We start from the raw sequence: 19,918 nt of genomic DNA, 5'->3' as shown, positions 1-19,918 counted from the left end.
AAAAGGACTGGGGTTAAATTTCCCACTAAGCCAGTAGGAAAGCATCCTCAAATAGAAATTAATTTGTTCTAAGCATAAAGTGACATTTCTTGTACACTTAAATTTATGGTCATGATTCATGCCAGCAAACTTCTTTGCAATTTAAAGCCAGAGGTTTGTTTGCTTCATGATTGAATTTAGAATTTATTTTTTCCAAAAGAAAATTTAGATACCTAGAAATAATCACTAGGAGAGAATTTAAATCAGTTTAATAATAATAAATAGGGGGAGAATGGGAAATGGGAGAGCATTCAGAAAAAGAAGCATGGCAGGCTTCATACTTAGGTGATGGGTTGATAGGTGCAGCAAACCACCATGGCACACATTTACCTATATAGCAGACCTGTACATCCTGCCCATGTTCCCTGGAACTTAACAAATAAAATAAAATAAAATAAATAATAATAATAGTTTCAGTATCATGCTTTCTTGGTATGCCCAGGTATAGCCCAAGGAGTAACAGAATCTCTGGAATTAGAGTTAAGTCCAGTAAAGAAGGAGATCTGAGGGGCATAGATGTGCCTTAAGTGATGTAGTGGTGAGTGAGAGAAGTAACTGCTAATTGGCAGCACTGAGCTCTTTCCTCTCCTTTCCATTTGATCTCTCTTCTTAGGCCATCTCCTTTCCCATTCCCATTTTGCTGCATCCTCAGTATGTAAGTAAGTTGAAATAACCATAATTTTCATAATTACTGGTCATTTTCTTTATGATTCCAATTCAAAGGATTATTCATTTTCCTCTTCAAAGGAATCACATTTTATTTTGGAACTGTATGTGCAAAAAACTTGGAAACTTGTGGAAACTCATTCTTGAACTTCCCTGGACATGATTCAGAAGGTGATTGAGGAAAGGGCTGAATGTCTGGCTTTGGAGGGTGGTTGTGAGGCGGCAGTGGGAAGCTGGGAAAATTGGCTTCAGGAAGTGGCAGCACCTCATCTTTTCTTAGAGGAGGGAGTCGGTACACAGATCCAGTTTGTCTGGAATGGAAGGGACAGTGTCCTTTACATGGACCTTGTCTTCTCAAGTGCCCAGGTCGTGGGCCGTGGCCATGGCGATGGTGACCTTGGCTATGGGGTGGTGGGTCACAGGGTCCATAGTCTTGGAAATCATGGTAGTGGGGATGGTGTCCATGGGGGTGGTGTCCATGAGGATGCTGTCTATGGGTACTATGTTCATGAGGATGATGTGCCTGGGGATGGTGTCCATGGGGGTGGTGTCCATGAGGATGCTGTCTATTGGTACTGTTCTCATGAGGATGGTGTGCATGGGGACGGTGTCCATGGGATTGGAGGTCACTGGAATTATGATTATAAGGATGTCTTTGGGTCCTATTAGTGCCAAAAGTGACATGATGACATCTTGAGCAGGACATGGGCACCAGAGGAGCACCTTGTTGAAGTGGGGGTCTGTCTGAGTGATCTTTGTCATCTGGAGAGGGTGGGCATCCATGTTTGTGTGGCTTGTGGGGATGATGTTGATCTCTGGACCCATGGGGCTTAAATGGAGACTTGGTAGGAAGAGAATGCTCATGCCCACCCCATTGGAAGGGACATCCCAAATTAGGTGGTACACCACTGATGTTTCCATATTCCTGGAAAAGAACACAGAAAAGTGCCTATCATCATGTAACATAAAAGAAGGTGTTAGACACTTAACTTGATTTATACCAGTGGCTACCAGATCATAGATTCTACAAATCAGTTTTAAAGGTATTACAAAAAAGGATCTCAAATTATTATCTAGCCCAGTTGATATTTAAAATATAAACAACTATCATTTACCACCATCGTTTCACAAAAGAAATGATTTTTTTTTGAGACTGAGTCTCACTCAGCCATGCAGGCTGGAGTGCAGTGGCACAATCATGGCTCACTGTAACCTCTACTTCACAGGTTCAAGTGATTCTTCTGTCTCAGCCTCCCAAGTAGCTGGGACTACAGGCCAAAGCAACCACACCCACCTAATTTTTGTATTTTTAGTAGAGACGAGATTTTACCGTGTTGAACCCCTGGTCTCAAGTGATTCACCCATCTCAGCCTCCCAAAGTGCCGGGATTACAGGCACGAGCCACCATACCCAGCTTGGAATGAAATTTTGATTAAAAAAAAAAAAAAGATCCAAAAACACAATATCAGAATAAAGGATTGTCCTTTAGATGGATAAATGTTAGATATAAAAAGCTGTATTATTCTTATCTTTCTTATTTTCCCTACACAGAGTGTGAAACAATGTTATGGCCTGGCACCCATCTGTAGACCAACATTAGAAAACTAGCATTATAACTGATGTTTTTAACTGAGGCCTGATGGTATCAACATCCCTTACTCAAAAAGCTGAACCCTTGACCTCTTCCTTCTCCTCCTTGTTTAGAGTTTAATTTTTAAAAATAGCTTACAGAGCCATGTTCCTGGTGAGAATCCTGGCCTTTTGTTTCTTTTTCTTTTTTTTTTTTTTAGTTTGGGATATAAATGTTTGGATTATTTTCAGTTTTTTTTCTGATATGAAAAATTTCATGAAGCAAATCTTTGTACTCATGTAAAAAATAGAACAAAGATTTCTGAGACAGATGCAAAATATGTTTTTGCATCTTATTTTATATGCATTTACATAATAAATTTGAGGCTAATTTATTCCCCTTCGATTCTGTGCCCAATAATATAAACTTAGGAATGACTAAGTCTCAGCACTGGAGTCCTGACTACAAGGAGCATTTTCAAATTCATTCAAGGTTGGTTGAATTGGACATGGTTTTGCTTTTCTGCCAGTTGTTACCCCTCTCCAATTATTGGAAAAGTTTTTGAACTTTTTGTGTAATCTGGCGATTGCACTCCTTTCCACAGTTGTAGGTTACTCTCTGTATCTTCTTTCTTTCCTGTCTCTCTCTCTCTCTCTCTCTCTCACACACACACACACACACACACACACAGAGCTCTAGGAACCAACAACACTGTTTGTGTACATATGTCACTTAATCTGGCACTGCAATGACAAAGTCTGCTTAGACAGCCCACCTGAGGGTCGAAGACTTCACAGTTTACAATGAGATCTTTTGGGCTTTCCAAGTCCAAGGCTTCTACATCGTAGAACAAAGCTGCTCTGCAGAATCCAAAGACCTACAAAGGAATGAGGAACCTGTTAGTGTATGTGTCCAGGTGGTATGAAGGTGAACAGCCAGAGATAGCTTCGAGACATTCAGAAAAGGAAGAGGTGCTTGAGAAAAATCAGGGTTATATGATCAGCTATCCACGCCAATTGTTCAGCAATCTTTCCTCATCAAACTTAGGGGAAAGTGCTGGTGGTGAAGGGTATATCATTCAACTTGCTGTGGTTTCTTTCATGAGCGGGCACCAGCACTGCGCTTCCCCATGGGTGGTGGTGAGGAAAACCACATCATTGCTGCCTTGCCTTTAAGCCAACCCTTCTGCCCTGGCGACCTAAGTTGCCCATGCCTAGGAGAATGAGGAACAGTGTCATAGAAAGATTTTTACAACTTCAGCTGCTCCCTTGGAGGAAAGTGTTGGACAGGAGGGAATCTGATTAGCATAAAGATGGGTTTTTATGGACATTGTCAAGGCGAGTGTCTGCTGGCTCCACCCTAAATACAAGGACTACAACTGCCTGGCACTCCTGTGCTCTAGAGGGCCCTAAACTAGCTGTGAAAGATCGACTAGGACAAGAGGATGGCTGTCTGCTAGAAGAAATCATTAAGTATTGAGGTTCTCAGTATGGTTTGGGAATCAGAGAGACCTATGCTCATCCTGGCTTCTCCATTTCCTAGATATGTGAGTTTGGGAAAGTTACGAAAGATTTCTGAAAGTCAGCCATTGTAAAATGGAGATAATATTATGTACTCACAGGTTGTGGGAGAACTTAATTAAATGAGAGAATGCTGGATCCAAGATGGCCGATTGCTAACATCTCGGGACTGCAGCTCCCAGCAAAAGCTCAGACAACGAGAGGACACCACACTTTCAGACAAATTTTGGCTGCTCACGGAGCAGAAGATTCCCAGTGGAGGAGCTCCACGGGTCACCAGTGTGACTCTTGTGGCCGGCGCAGTGGTTTTGCCGGCACCTCGGAGCATCAGCTCTCGGTGCAGAGTAAACGGGACTGGCACCCCTTCTGACCGAGGTTTGGAGCTCCGGGAAGGCAGAGTTGCCTATTACCAACTCAAGAAGGAAGCCAGACTGGAGATTCCTGGGCAGAAAAGCACCATCAGTCTTAACGCTGCTGTTTTGGCGGGTGCAGTGGGTTGCTCATATTTCGGCCCTGGGAATTAACAACTTGGACGTCTACTCAGAGACCTAATTTGAAAGTTGGTAATTACAAAGATGACAGGTGGATAAATTTACGATGATGGGAAGAAACCAGCATAAAAAGGCTGAGAATACTCAAAATCAGAATGCCTCTCCCTCTGAAGAGGATCACAGTTCCTCATCAACAAGGGAACAAGACTTGATCGAGAATGAGTGCTTCCCATTAACAGAATCAGGCTTCCAAAGATGGATAATAAGAAACTTCTGTGAGTTAAAAGAACATGTTGCAGCCCAATGTAAAGAAACTAAGAACTTTGAAAAAAGGTTTGACGAAATCCTAATGATAATAGACAACTTAGAGAGGAATATAAGTGAATTAATGGAACTGAAGAATACAATGCAGGAACTCTGAGAAGTATGCACAGGTTTAAACACTCGAATTGTTCAAGCAGAAGAAACGATATCAGAGGTAGAAGTCCAACTTAATGAAATAAAATGAGAAGACAAGATTGGAGAAAAAAGGATAAAAAGGAATCAGCAAAGTCTCCAAGAAATGTGGGACTATGTGAAAAGACCAAATTTACGTTTGATAGGTGTACCTGAATGCAACGGAGAGAATGAATCCAAGCTGGAAAATATTCTTCAGGATATTATTCAGGAAAATTTTCCTAAACTAGCAAAGCAGGTCAATCAATATTCAACCCCAGGTAATACAGAGAACACCACAAAGATATTCCTCAAGAAGAGCAACCCCAAGGCACATAATCATTAGATTCACCAGGGTTGAAACGAAGGAGAAATTACTAAGGGCAGCCAGAGAGAAAGGTCAAGTTACCCACAAAGGGAAGCCTATCAGATTTACAGCAGATCTCTCAGCAGAAACTCTACAAGCCAGAAGGGAGTGGGGGCCAATATTCAACATCCTTAAAGAACAGAACTTTCAGCCCAGAATTTCATATCCAGCCAAACTAAGCTTCATAACTGAAGGAAAAATAAAATCTTTTATGAACAAGCAAGTACTCAGAGATTTTATTACCACCAGGCCTGCTTTACAAGAGCTTCTGAGAGAAGCATTACACATGGAAAAAAACCAGTATTAGCCTTTCTAAAAATATACCAAAAGTAAAGAGCATCAACTTAAAGAAGAATTTACATCAACGAATGGATAAAACAGCCAGTTAACATCAAATGGCAGTAATCCTAAATTTAAATCGACTAAATCCCCCAATCAAAAGATGCAGCCAAAACCCAACGGCATGTTACATCCAGACCCATTTCACATGCAAGGATACACAAAGACTCAAAACAAAGGGATGGAGAAAGATTTACCAACCAAATGGAGAGCAAAAATAAATGAATAAATAAAAAGCAAGAGTTGCAATTCTCATATCTGATAAAATAGATCTTAAAGCAACAAAGATATAGTGGTAAAAGGATCAATGCAACAAGAAGAGCTAATGATCCTAACACCCAGATACATAAGACCTATAAAGAGAGTTAGACTCAACAAGACAGAAAATTAATAAGGATATCAAGAACTCGAACTCAGATCTGGAACAAGTAAACTTAATAAATATTTATAGAACTCTCCACTTTAAATATACAAAATACACATTCTGGTCAATACCACATCACACCTACTCATAGGTTTAAATGAAACATTGATTGGCCATTATTAATACCCATTTTTTTTTTGGAATAAAGCAACATTTCCCTTCTCTCTCCCTCTTTTTCTTCCTCTTTCTTCCTCTCCACTCCTTTTTTTTCTTTCCTTCTCTCAAAAAAAGAAAAAAAAGAAATCAACTTGTAGACCTCTAGATCCGTTGGCAATGTCTCTCTCATTGCTCGATTTCCTTCCTTCCCTTCTCTCTCTCCCTCCCTCCCTCCCTCCCTCCCTTCCTCCTTCCCTTCCTCCTTTCCTCCCTTCCTGCCTTCCTCCCTTCCTAAAAAAATAAATAAATAAACAAAAAACAAAATTAAAAATAAATGAGAGGATGCTGTAAAACACTTATCCCCGAGCCTCTTCTTCAGCTCTGATGCTTCAGCTCTGGGTTTACATTATCCACACCAAGATCATGAAGGGTTTGTTGGCCATAGGCTTAGGTGAGGGAGGTGTCTTTTCTGGTGCCAGTGGCCACTAAAAAGGACTCTAGACCTGGTTCAGTTTGGATATTAGAACAGCTAGAAAAGGCATTAATGGATGGTTTCTCCCTTTTGACCCAGGAAAATGTGTTGTTAACCCTCAGAAAAATCCTGGACTTGACATCATAGTTAAAATTCCATTTTCTAACACACTCTAGCTGAGTACGCTTAGGTAACTGATTTTAATTTTAGGTCCCCTTGTCACAAGGAAATGGAGGCAGATACTTGCTTTTCCTTGTCAGCAAGGTTTTCATGAGGCTCTGACGTGGCAATAATAGATGTGGAGGTGTTTCTTTAACTGTAGGTCACCATGCAAGTGCCAGGTAGTATTAATAATGTCTTCTTGCAGGTACATAGGATCTATTTGTAAACGATTAGAGGAAAAAAATCCCACTGGACTTTGTATGAGAATAACTAAGTTTTAATCTCAGTTTGGTTGTGAACATTGGCAAGACCTTTCCTTTGCTGAGCTTCAGTTACCTTCTCAATTTGTCAGGTGGGATTCCTGTGAGTGTCAGTGATGTGGAATGAATAAAACCGCTAGGTGTAGGGTCTTGGTACAAGTTGCTATAGTTTTAACTAAGCCTTTAATCCTAACAGGTTAAGAAACTTAGTTTTAAGTTTAGGTGTATATCATGTATATTATAAAATCATGTTCTTATGATTTGCTTATGTGCTCTGTGCCTCAGTTTCCCTATCTGCTAATTTGGGATAAAAATAGTATCTATCTCATATGGTAGTGTGAGGCTTAATAAGTTATCATAGGCTGGGCTTAGTGGCTCACACCTGTAATCCCAGCACTTTGGGAGGCTAAGGTGGGCAAATCACCCAAGGTCAGGATCAGCATGTTGAAACCCCGTCTCTACTAATAATACAAAAATTAGCTGGGCGGGGTGGCACATGGCTGTAATCCCAATTACTTGGGAGGCTGAGGCAGGAGAATCACTTGAACCTGGCAGGTGGAGGTTGCAGTGAACTAAGATCGTGCCATTGCACTCCAGCCTGGGCAACAAGAGCGAAAGTCCCTCTCAAAAACAAAACAAAACCAAAACAGGTTATCCTATGTGTAAAGCACTTAGAAGAGTGCCTGGCAGGTACTCTTCCCAGATAATACTTTGTATTTCATAGACATTTCTTCCTCCTCCTTCTCCTTCTTCTTCTTCTGCTTCTTCTCTTTCTTTTTTCTCTGTGACACTAGTCAATGATCACAGACGTTTCTTATACTCACATTAGGGCGTCTGGGGAAATGGTTCCTGGAAAAGTTCCGCACAGAGAAGTCCATGTAGTAACCGGTTCCTTCCCCTCCTCTCTAGAACAGATGGGATCAAAATAGTTTCAAGACCAGACAAAGAAAAAGGAAAAAAAAAGCAGTAGATACCTACCATTCAATATTTTGTAAGGCAGTATGAGAATTCAAAATCACCAACACATTTCATTTTTAAATGGTTTCTGTGGCACCTAAGTGATAAGGCGAATACCATTTCACTGAAAAGTTTCACATAATAAATACATGATGAAGTAGAGTATGAAAAATCACCCCTCCTGCACTCCAGCTTCTCAGAGTTTTCATTCTCATTGAATCGATGTGTTTCCTCTTTAAGTGTTTTCCTAGATTTGTTACACGTACACAGGTAGATCTGAATATTTCATGTCAATGGACTTAGAGTCTAAGTACTGTTCTATAACCTGCCTTTTTCTTACCAATGTGTCTTGAAACTCTTTCCAGTGCACATGGGTTGCAAACATTCTTTGAGCACCTGCATGGTACTCATTTCCTTACTTGTATGCAACACAATCTATTTAACGTTGCATTTTCTGAATGCATAGTAAATGTCAACCCGTTGTTCTACAAGACAGCTCTGGGCGGGAGCACTTGGGTCCTTATGGAGAGAGCAGGGAACCATCTAATTTTAGGCACATTACTGGGTGTGGTGAGGCCATTTCTCTGAACCTCAGTTTTCCATCGTAGTACAAGAAGGCTAGTATTAGATGATTTATAATGACACAACCCTCATATGCTGTTGTCTTTCCCTGTTTCTTCTTTAGATTTTCCCTCCTCTCTGTCAGATGTCCACTGCCCTACCCATCCTTCAAAAAACGAAAGTGTTTCAGGAAGCCAATTTTTGGTATTTTTTTATACCTGCTCCCTGTGTTTTATGGTCCCAAAGGTGGCCAATTAAAAGGCAGGTGGTCAATTGAGGCAGGTGGAGAGGGTGTGTTGTTCAGTTCCTGCTGCCGGGTTGGAGTCTGGGCCCTCAGACTCCAGATGAACCTTGGTGGAGACTCACCGCTCTTGCAACTCTCTCGATTCGGTCCACTCTGAAAGAGGCGAAGGCATCATTCTCCTCTTTGTACTTCTCAAGGGCTTTGTCGGCTTGTTTTCTGTAGGGCTCAGTATCCTCAAAGAAATCTAAGAGGACGGGACTGTCTTTGGTATTGGCCAGTGCTGAAGAGACTGGAGAAAGAAGATGGCAGTGTCACAGTTAAGGGCTGTACATGTTAACGGTGGCAAGAATGACAATAACTTTCATTTTACAGATGGGCAAATTGAGGCTCGGAAGAGCTAAGTAACGGCTTTAAGATCAATCAGCCATTCAGTGACAGAATTAAACTGCTGATTCTTCCTTCCAGTCTTTCTGATCCTCATGTCTGTGTTGTGACCCCTACTCACGATGCCTTCACCATACCATTGATAAAGTGCTAACATATATACATGTATTTTAAATAATAGAGATGGGGTCATGCCACATTGCCCAGGCAGTCTCCACCTCCTAGGTTCAAGCAACCCTCAGGCCTCAGTCTCCCAAAGTGATGGGAATATAGGTGTGAGCCACTGTGCCAGGCCACTAATATTTTAATAAGCTCTTCCTATTGTGGCCAAGGAGGAAGAGGGAGCATTAACATAGAGTTTTGTCCAGAGAGAGGAGAAGATATAGCTCATCCTTTCTTCAATGCAACCTCCTATGGAAGTAGCTTGCTTTTTTGTATATAACAGCATATTTGGATTTGCTATTTTTAAAAGGAATTCTGTGATAATTCTTTTTGAAAATGTCAATTAAAAGGGTATGGAATTTAGAGTTAATACTCTTTGGATAGTGGTATGTATTTACAATATCTTGGCTTTGTTCTCAAGGCCAAGTCTTTAACCTCTTTGAGCCTCAATTATTTTGTCTTAAATAGAAAGTATCATAATCTCTACTTCATAGTCCCAAGTCTTTACTTCCTCCCAAGATTATACAACTGGCAGATGGTGACTCAAGCAAAAGCAAGTCTGACACTCCAGAGCCTGCATGTGTAATGATGCTAACCTACATCTCATAAATCTCTATTTTTATGTATTGAATTTCTTTAAAGGAAGCTGGATCAGGACCAGGGGGAACTTGTCTCACTTCTAGTCTCTGGAGAATGAATAATAATGGAGTCTATGAGGGCTTTTCTTTCATGTACATCATAGATATACCTGAATACATATGAATACATATTAATATATATGTACATAGATGAGACAACTACCACTGTATGATTGAATTTGTAGTAATCAAGAATTAATTAGCAGGTTAGCAGATTACCGTACCAGAACTTGTGGTGCAGTTAAAGTCAATCACTCTGAGATCCTGAGATTCATGGGAATGTCTTATAGCTATTACCTTACATTGTCCGATCACCTGTAAGAAAGAGACTCTTGAGGGCTTGCTGAGTCACTGCATCCTGCCTTCCTCAGGTCGGACATGAAAGAGCAAAAAGGTGATGCAGCATCCTCCTACTGTACACTTAAAACGCATTTCCTTCATCAGAGCTTGTCTCAAAACCTGCATTTTCATAGTCAATTTCTGTGTGCTGCATCCTGTTGGCACTCAAAATCCTCATGAGAACCAGCGAGAAACTATTTAAAGTATCATGACCATACCCCAAACATTTTCAAGGGAAAAAGTGGTGAAACTCCCAGGAGTGTGAACCTCTCATTTTCTGGAAATGAGATCTTGAATCTGTGCTTATTCATCTTCATGTTCTCCCCCTGTGCCAGAGAGCCTGGCATTTGAGTACCCACCTCCCACATGCAAAGCCAGATCTTATTCCTCAGTGTATGTTCTAGATGCTGAACAAGACCCAACTCCTCACTGCAAGTTATCCCTTTGGCCATTCCTGAAAACAGGGCCATTGTTCATAGGACGCGATCACAGGTTCACAGATTCTCATACCTACAGACTGCCAAGAGTGGAAAGCCCTGAGAGTCTGTGAGTTCCTAAACCCACTTCTTACTTTGCAGTCAAAAAACACCGAAGTGGAGGGATGTTATTAGATGAATGCCCAAGGACTCACAGCTGGTCATGCTCTTTCATGGGACCACAGCCCTGCTGAGTTGTCTTGAACTGGGTTCCCGGGAAAGACTCTCAAGAATATTGCTCAAGGTCAACATCATCTTCATGAATCTCAAGGCAAAAGCTGCCCTTTCTCTTCTGCTATGTTAGTCCAGGCATTGGCTGTCCTGAATGAACAGAGTAGATGGAAAATAAGAATGATAAGAGCAAAGCGAAGGTACCCTGTGTACTTACTATATCAGATGCACGTCTGGAACCAGCTGGCTCACAGTCATTCCCGTGATTCCTGGATAGGACCCAGCAGTTAGATTCTTGCACATCTAAGGCTAAGTAATATATAGTTGCAGTTTCCTGAGGAATGCCAAAAGCAACATGTGAGTACCACGTGGAAGCCTAGTAGGTTTTTTTTTTTTTTTAATTAAGGCCATATATTTCTTTCTTTTTTTTTTTTTTTTTTTTTGGTAAGTTTTTTGAACATGTTAGCAAACTTTATTCTTCCTAGATATATTTTAATTAAACTTTGAATAGCAAAGCATTGAAAACTTTACAAACCATCAATTATCTTAAAATAGTTGAGATTCTTTTTCCTTTTATCCCTTAAATAGTCTAAGCCAGGGTGGGTTTTTGTAGACACCCCTATTTTCCTAGGGCATGTAATCGATTCTCAAATCAACTTCCTCCAAATAGAAATTCCTGTATGAACAGGGCCAGTCTATGGTAAATTAATTTAGATGAGGTGTTAGTTTTACAGAATTCCTGTTCCTCTCCCTGTCTTTGCAGATGCCCTACCTTTGTGTCATTTCATCTTTTGATTCCAATAAATAGCTTCAATAAGTTACTTCCAGGTTTTCTTTTTGAGTGGTCCTGGTGTGTCTTCTGCCCATAAACTTTAAGGCACTATCACTAAATGGCAGCGGTGGGTTAGTGGAGGTGTCATCACCTATACACACCTAGAAGTTTAGGTGATGACGGCCTCATCAGGGCCTCCAATCTGTCCTTGTAGTTGTGTCCTCTCGCCAAGGTCTATTCCTAAACATGGATTTTCTGCCTTGATGTCACTGTGCCCAAAGCTAAATCCTCTCTCTTCCCTTGCAAACCAGCTGCCTCTCCACTTTCCTCATCTTTGCCAGTGGCACCACTAATTACATATTACCTTAGCCTCTGGGGTAAAACATGTAAACCTAGGAGATGTCTCTCTTGTCCTTGCTTTTGCTATCTAGTCACCAGGCTCTGAATAGCCTTTCTTGTAAATGTGTCTCATGTCTATTCCTCAGTCTCATTGCCCTGCCTCCCACTACCCGAGTCTGATCCTCATTCTTTCATTCCTGAATACATAAAGAGCTTTCTAGTTCATGTCCCTATCTTTTGCCTCAGTTTCCCCAGGCAGACCAGGTCCTCTCTCCACCCACTCACTCTCTATGCTAGTTCTCAGTAGTAGCTCTGTGTTGATGCATCCTGTGCCCTAACATGTGACAAGCCTGTTATGGGACTAATGGTCACTGAATTACTGATTGAATCCTAAATTCCTGCACACCTGTTCTCTGCAACCCGCTGTGCCTCCCTCTGTGATATTTTCAGAAGGGTAAATTGTCCTCTGCAGTACTCCTTGTCTGGCCTCGCTAATTTCAGTTTTTCCATCAGAGGAAGGGTAGGTTATCTGGGGGGTTTAGAGGGAGGCTTCATGTCTCTCTGTAATGTCTGTGAGCTCCTAGAGTCCAATTTAGGCCGGCATGTAATCTAAGTGAAGACAGTAAGCTTGCTTCACCTCAAGATAAGCCCACAGGCTCTGCTTACACCTGATGGCTGCTCCAGAGCCCACATGGAACTTCTGGAACCCCCCTGCTTATATTCAGTGGCTCCCTAACACCCTTCCTCCTGATTCCCTACCCTCCTAGAAGTGCTGGTGCCAGGAATTCACCAGGAACACCTTTCACAGACCTGTTCAAATCCTACCCATGCATTATTACACAGCGGAAGCCTCCTCCCATCTAGTCTCACTAAATCTCCCCTCATTAAACTGCTCCGGTACATTTACCACTCCTTTTATCAGTTGGCTATTGTTGGGGCTCAAAACATGACACCTCAAAGTATGGTACTTTGTCATGCTGAGTCCTTTGAACTGAAGGAAATGGGAAGGGCAAGGCCTGTCTGACCTTCTCCTGCCCCTTGTTCTCCTACTCTGCTTTCTCCCCCAAGGCAAGCCATAAGAACTAAAATTTCTCTTCCGCAGGGAAGATCACAGAAGATGGAAGCCCTCTCCCTGAAAGAATCCATAAATCCTAAAATGTGAACCTAACCTTCCCCCTGGGTCTTTCTTTGTAGGAGCTGGCCATAAAGAAATTCTCTGACCCACTCTGTTTGATAGTAGGTGCTCAGATCTGCATACCAGAGGGATCCTGCTCCATTCTTGGGGGCAAGAAATGCCACACAGAGAGGTCAAGGAGAATTCAAACAGACAGACCTTGTGGGGTCCTTCCTTCAGTCTATGGCTCTTAGATCACAGCCTTTTGTCCCATCTTACTTCTGCGTTCTGTACCCTCTTCATCAGTTCTAAATATGCAAGTGGGCAGTTTCCCTGGATATCTGGGCCTTCATTTATGAAGACTTCTGTGTCAGGTAAACCTTGGGTTAAATAAATTTGTATATTTTCTTCTGTTAATCTGTCTACCAGTTTTATTTCAGGCTCAGTCAGGAGCCTTAGGAGGGTTGAGAAGAATTTTCCTTTTCTCGAGTTTATCCTAACTGACACAGTTGGCCTGTATGTGCCAGCATATTATTGTTTCCTGGAGGCCAAGGCCCACAGTTTGTTCTATTGTTTCTCTGGCAGTACTTAGCATGTAACTGAGCTCAGCTTAAATGCTTATACGCACTCACAAATTAAATGATAGTTAAGGGCATACTAATAACACATGTTATTTTGAAGGAAAAAAGAACAATTTAGAGCAGCCACCGAAGCCAAATAGAAAACTCTGACCCAAGCCATCCACTGTACAAAGCAGTAAGCAAAGCTGGTAGAGTCACATTCGCCCCTGGTGCATAGTCTCCCAATGAACCCTGCCATTGGCCATTCCTCACCACTCTGTCCAAATGGGCATCAGCAACCCGCAGCAATTGGAAAAGGTAACCATCCCGTCGCCTTTTATTGATCAGGTCTAGAGCTTTCTCGGCCTCCGGCTCAGCAGTATTGCAGTCAGTGGGACTCACAGCACACGAATACTGCAGTGTGATCAAAAGCAGTGCTGCAATGAATGCCTTCATTTTGTTAAACCATTCCTTGCTATGATCTTCCACCGTGGAGAATTTTATACAGACTTTCTGAGACACACGCAATTAATTAAACAAAACCTTTATACATTTTCCTTGTGTAACTGGGGATGTTCACCTTGACCCTGAGTTCAAATAACCATCAACAAGCTGTAAATGATTAGTGGGTCCTGGGGTCAGAAAGTTGAGAAATGCTGCTGATGAGAGCGTGGAACCGTGATCTGCACAGATCTGGATTTTTCTAGTAGGTCGCAGATCCAAAGTACGTTTTTGAACATAAGCACTGCCTATGCTGATGTAGGCAGGGGGTCTAGGGGTAATTTTCCTCCATCTGCCTGTCTGTCTCAGCTGGAAATCTCCATCACCAGTCAGTGGACTGATGGATCATGGCACTAAAACTCCTCAATAGATGGCAGCTGCATTATCTTAGGGAGGTAACATGTTAAACAGGGACCATCATAAAAGGAAGTGACTTTAGGTAAGATAGAATAATTAAGAGGCTATCATTTTGTGGTCAGATCTGAATTTCTTTCTTTCTTTTTTTTTTTTTTTTTTTTTTGAGACGGAGTTTCGCTCTTGTTACCCAGGCTGGAGTGCAATGGCGCAATCTCAGCTCACCGCAACCTCCACCTCCTGGGTTCAGGCAATTCTCCTGCCTCAGCCTCCTGAGTAGCTGGGATTACAGGCATGCGCCACCATGCCCAGCTAATTTTTTGTATTTTTAGTAGAGATGGGATTTCACCATGTTGACCAGGATGGTCTCGATCTCTTGACCTCGTGATCCACCCGCCTCGGCCTCCCAAAGTGCTGGGATTACAGACATGCACCACCGCGCCTGGCCACTTATGCGATTCTTACTTTCCTCATTTATAAAATATGGGTTGTTACCTCTTGGCAGGCTCGTGTGATAATTAAATAAGAAAACAACCAATATGAAGCAACCAATATAATTCTTGGCATAGAGTAGATGCCGAATAAGTGATGCTATTTATTATTATTATGTGCCTGCAAAGAAGTTGGGGACACCTCATGCCATCCCAATTCTCAGTGGCCCTCAAAGCATGCCGAAAAGAACTGGTTCATGTGGAAGAGGATGGTGGTGAGAGCAAGAGTCAAATAGTTGGATGCCCATCCCACTGTGAGAGGGGATCAGCAGTGGGGGAACTGGGCTCTGATATAGCTGACCGCCTACCCTCACCCTTCAGAAGAAACCCATATACCTACATGTAACCCTCAGACCAGAAGAGCCAGCAGCATCAGAAAGGACCAGAGGGAATCAGCCTAGGTTCCATTCTCACTACCCACAGCCAGTTAGGCGTCATCGCCATTCCTCCCTGTTCTGCCTCTACCGTGAGTATCTGTGAGGGTCCACATTCATGTCTCTCAGACTTGGCTTCATATTAGAATCACCCCAGGAGCTTTAAAAAGTCCTGATGTCAAGGGCCCCCTCCAGGACAATTTAATCAGAATCTCTGGGAGTGGACTCTGGTATGGGTCATTTTAAAACTCCTAGGTGATCCAGTGTGTGCAGTCAAGGTTGAGAATTACTGGGATTCTAGAGACAGCTGAAGAGAGGGAAAGGATTTGAAGAGAGAAAGAAAAGGGAGGTATTTGAAAAGTAGACCTCATTTCCACAAGTCACAGGGTTAATGAGTTTTGAATAATGTTTGCCAATGAACTTTTAATGTCAGTAACCCTGGCTTTTAAATACCCAATGGGACCAGTCCATTGTAACTGAGAATGACAGGAATGTAGGGAATCTGCTCCGGGTGTTAAGAGGCTACAACCCAGTGCGGAAGGGGAAAGCTCCTGATGAAAACAAAAACTATTTTGAGTGTTTGTTATTATCAGTTGAGCTCCTTAATGAAGCCTTTCAATTATGGCTATATTGGCTGCACCCTACATGGGGTGTCCTGGGTGAGCCAAATGCTGGTGTAGGGAAAGGAGGGGAATGTTGAGGGGCTGGGAAGAGGTATCCAGAACAGGAATATGATTCTTCTACATTACTGATCTGCTGAGAGTAAGCGTACCTCAGGGAGCCTCTTCCTCTTGCTTTACTGAGTCTTTAAGAGCGATACAGTACTCATGATGCCATTCTAGCATCTGGAGTAGCTGCAGGGGAGAGAGCACATTAAGGGTGGGCGGGAGGAGTCAGAATGGTAGTAAGTAAGAGAGACATTCTGTCCTGAGGACTCTTGATGATCCAGGAAGTGACATTTGGCTTTGGGGATGGTTCCTGTTAGCATTAGGGAAACCACAGAGTGGCCTCGGATGGAAGTGCTGACTTTACACAGATGGTATCTGGGCAAACTAAGGCAGGTAGAATCTTCATCTTCACATTTTCTTTTCTTTTCTTGTTCTTTTTCTTTAGACAGAGTCTTACTCTGTTGCCCAGGCTGGAGTGCAGTGGAGTCATCTCAGCTCACTGCAACATCCGCCTCCCAGGTTCAAGCAATTCTTCTGTCTCAGCCTCCCAAGTACCTGTGACTACAGGTACCCACCGCCATACCCGGCTAATTTTTGTATTTTTAGTAGAGACATGGTTTCACCATATTGGTCAGGCTAGTCTCGAACTCCTGACTTCAGGTGATCCACTAGCCTTGGCCTCCCAAAGTGCTGGGATTATAGGAATGAGCCACTGCACGCAGCTGTCTTAACATTTTCATTCTGCATTTAGGTTATTTTGGGTGTCCTGGCTATTTTATCAGAAAAAAGAGTTACCTAACAGACTTTTATTTCTTTTTGAGACGGAGTCCCGCTCTATCACCCAGGCTGGACGGCAGTGCTACAATCTCAGCTTACTGCAACCTCTGCCTCCCAGGTTCAAGTGATTCTCCTGCCTCAGCCACCTGAGTAACTGGGATTACAGGCGCGTATCGCCATACCTGGCTAATTTTTGTATTTTTAGTAGAGACAGGTTTCACCATGTTGGTCAGGCTAGTCTCAAACTCCCGACCTTGTGATCTGCATGTCTGGGCTTCTCAAAGTGCTGGGATTACAGGTGTGAGCCACTGTGCCCAGCCACTTAACAGAATTTTTATACTTTAAAGCTTTTTGACTCATAATAGAACACATGCTCTTTGCAAAAAATGTGGAAAATAAAAAAAGCATAAGGAAAATTCACCTCTAATTCTACAACCATGAGGAAAACCAACTATTTATAATATATAATTGCTTCATACACTTTTTGCTATTTGAATATACGTAATATATATATATTTTGCAGGGAGCATCACACACTGGGGTCTGTTGGGGGCGACTAGTGGAGGGACTGCAGGGGGTGGGGAGTTGGGGCGGGATAACATGGTGAGAAATGCCAGATATAGATGATGGGGATGGAGGCAGCAAACCACATTGCCACGTATGTACCTATGCAACAATCCTGCTTACTCTTCAGATGTACTCCAGAGCCTAAAGTGCAATAAAAATATATATATATATATATATATATATATATATACATATATATATATAGCATCATTAGAATCATTCTGTACATACAAGTGTTTCTTTTCCTCCACTGTAGTTGAGTATGTATTTACTTATAACCTCTATTTTTTTCAGGTATTAATAAAAACCATATAAGGTTTATAAATTTTTTGTGTTTTTATAGGATTTTAAATTTTTGAGTTATTTTTAAGTATACAATTTTTAGTCATAAATATAATCCCTGCACAAAGTAAAAAAGCAAACAGAATATTTTAGAATATTATAAAATAAAAATTAAGCCTCTTTTCTCCATTCTTTGCCCCCCAAACCCTTCGCCAAGATAAGGACTTTTAACAATTCCTTGTTATATGTGGTTTAAATATTGTATTTTCCCTTAAGGTTATACCTTGAGGACTTTCTCAGATCATTAAATATTCTTCAGAAAGATTATTTTCGAGATTACATAATATTACATGTTATATATGCGTTAATGTATTCAGCGTTCCCCAGTTTTTGGCCATGCATATTTTTTCCAGTTATTTGTTCTTATAAGTCATGCTACAATGGACCTCTTTGTAAATCTCTGTTTCTTTGAGAATCACTAGACTGGTTGACAGAATTTTATGACATTTAATTTTTTGTGATAGGAGTCACTTTTTAAAGAAAACACAGTTTTTGTCAACTCCTGAGTAGCTGGGATTATAGGCATGCACCACACCCGGCTAATTTTTATATTTTTAGTAGAGACAGGGTTTCACCATGTTGGTCAGGCTGGCCTCAAACTCCCGACCTCATGATCCACCTATTTTGTTAATTTATTTTAAAAATGGGCTTTATTATTTCAGAGCAGTTTTATGTTGACAGCACAAATGAGTGGAGAGTACAGAGTTCCTGTGGAGCCCCTACATATGCCCCTCGCACTCACAGTCTCCCCTACTATAAACCTTTGCACACTAGCAGAGCATTTGTTACAACTGATGAACTTACAATGACACATCGTTATCATCTAAAGTCCATGGCTTACATTAGCATTCACTCTTGATGTTGTCCATCTATGGGTTTCAGCAAATGATGAAATGTATCCACCACTGTAGTGGCATACAGAATAGTTTCACTGCCTTAAAAATCCTCTGTGCTCCACATGTTCCATCCCTGTCTCCTTGCTAGCCACTGGCAACCCATGATCTTTTTACCGTCTTCATAATTTTGCCTTTTCTAAAATGTTATATAGTTGGAACCATACAGTACTTAATCTTTTCAGATTGGTTTCTTTCACTTAGTAATATGTATTTAACCTTCCTCCATGTCTTTTCATGGCCTGAAATTCATATTTTTTTTAGTGCCAAACAATATTCCATTGTCTGGATTTACGTATCCACTCACCTGGTGAAGGACATCTTTGTTGCTTCCAAGTTTTAACAATTATGTGCAGATCTGCTATGAATATCTATGTGGGGGTTTTTGTATGGACATAAGTTTTCACCTCATTTGGGTAAATACCAAGGAGTATGACTACTGGATCATATGATAGGAGTATGTTAAGTTTTGAAAGTAACGCCAAACTGTCTTCCAAAATGGCAGTACCATTTGCATTCCCAGCAGCAACGAATGAGAAGTTCTTTTGCTCCACATCCTTGCCACCGTTTGGTATTGTCAGTGTTCTGGATTTTGGCCATTCTCACAGATGCATAGTGATATCTCATTGTTATTACAATTTGCATTTCTTTGATGACATATGAAGTTCACTAAAGTTCAGCATTTTTTCAGATGTTTACTTACCATCTTTATATTTTTGGGGATGAGGTTTAAATCTTTTGCTTATTTTTATTTTGAAAACTTCTCTTTTAAGTTCATGGGTACCTATGCAGGTTTGTTATGTAGGTTAACCCATGTCATAGGGGTTTGTTGTACAGATTGTCACCCAGGTACTAAGCCTAGTACCCAACAGTTTTTCTGCTCCTCTCCCTCCTCCCACCCTCCAGCCTCAAGTAGGCCCCAGTGTCTGTTGCTTCCCTCTACCTGTCCATGTGTTCTCATTATTTAGCTCCCACTTCTAAGTGACAGCATGTGGTATTTAGTTTTCTGTTCCTGCATTAGTTTGCTAAGGATAATAACCTTCAGTTTCATCCATGTTCCTGCAAAAGACATGGTCTCATTTTTTTTTTTTACTGTTTTACCCATTTTTAACTTGGGTTTTTCATTTTCCTGTTGTTGAATATGTTCATTTTAAACATTCACCTGAGATAACTCTTAATATTATATAACTAGAAATACCCAGCTCCCAAAATTTTGTTGTAGATTAGTGTTAGTTTGCAAACTACTGATGACTTGAACACAAGAGCCTGAGATCAGTAATAAATGCAGCATTTTGCAACTGTTGACAAGGATGTAGATTAGCTTGTCTGCCTGAAGTCTCCAGAGTAAGAAAAAAAGATCAAGGACTGAAAGCCAGAGAAACAGCATCTGAGA

At 41.4% G+C, this 19,918-nt stretch overlaps 1 protein-coding gene across 1 annotated transcript; it reads right to left on the bottom strand.

The window, feature by feature from the left end:
- Nucleotides 1–231: 231 nt before the first annotated feature.
- HRG (histidine rich glycoprotein) lies at nucleotides 232–14,032 on the bottom strand. Its single transcript, XM_002758159.6, has 7 exons — nucleotides 13,832–14,032; nucleotides 10,991–11,107; nucleotides 10,012–10,102; nucleotides 8,726–8,892; nucleotides 7,666–7,746; nucleotides 3,051–3,152; nucleotides 232–1,630 (listed from the first exon to the last, which is right to left on the bottom strand). The coding sequence occupies exons 1-7, from the start codon at nucleotides 14,012–14,014 to the stop codon at nucleotides 797–799; spliced, it is 1,575 nt and encodes a 524-aa protein (XP_002758205.4). The 5' UTR covers nucleotides 14,015–14,032; the 3' UTR covers nucleotides 232–796.
- Between the last annotated feature and the right edge of the window lie 5,886 nt (nucleotides 14,033–19,918).

Source organism: Callithrix jacchus, chromosome 15, assembly GCF_049354715.1.
Source record: "Callithrix jacchus isolate 240 chromosome 15, calJac240_pri, whole genome shotgun sequence".
NCBI classification, from domain to species: Eukaryota; Metazoa; Chordata; class Mammalia; order Primates; family Cebidae; genus Callithrix; species Callithrix jacchus.
Note: the sequence above shows the minus strand (reverse complement) of the source record. Positions and strands in the feature narration are given on the sequence as shown.

Excerpts from the sequence above, each read along its gene's own strand:
- HRG (XM_002758159.6), bottom strand. The coding sequence starts at position 14,014 with ATGAAGGCATTCATTGCAGCACTGCTTTTGATCACACTGCAGTATTCG. Across the intron at positions 7,747-8,725 it reads TCGAGAGAGTTGCAAGAGCG|AGAGGAGGGGAAGGAACCGG; the intron begins GTGAGTCTCCAC and ends CATCTGTTCTAG. Across the intron at positions 3,153-7,665 it reads ATTTCCCCAGACGCCCTAAT|GTCTTTGGATTCTGCAGAGC; the intron begins GTGAGTATAAGA and ends ATTCCTTTGTAG.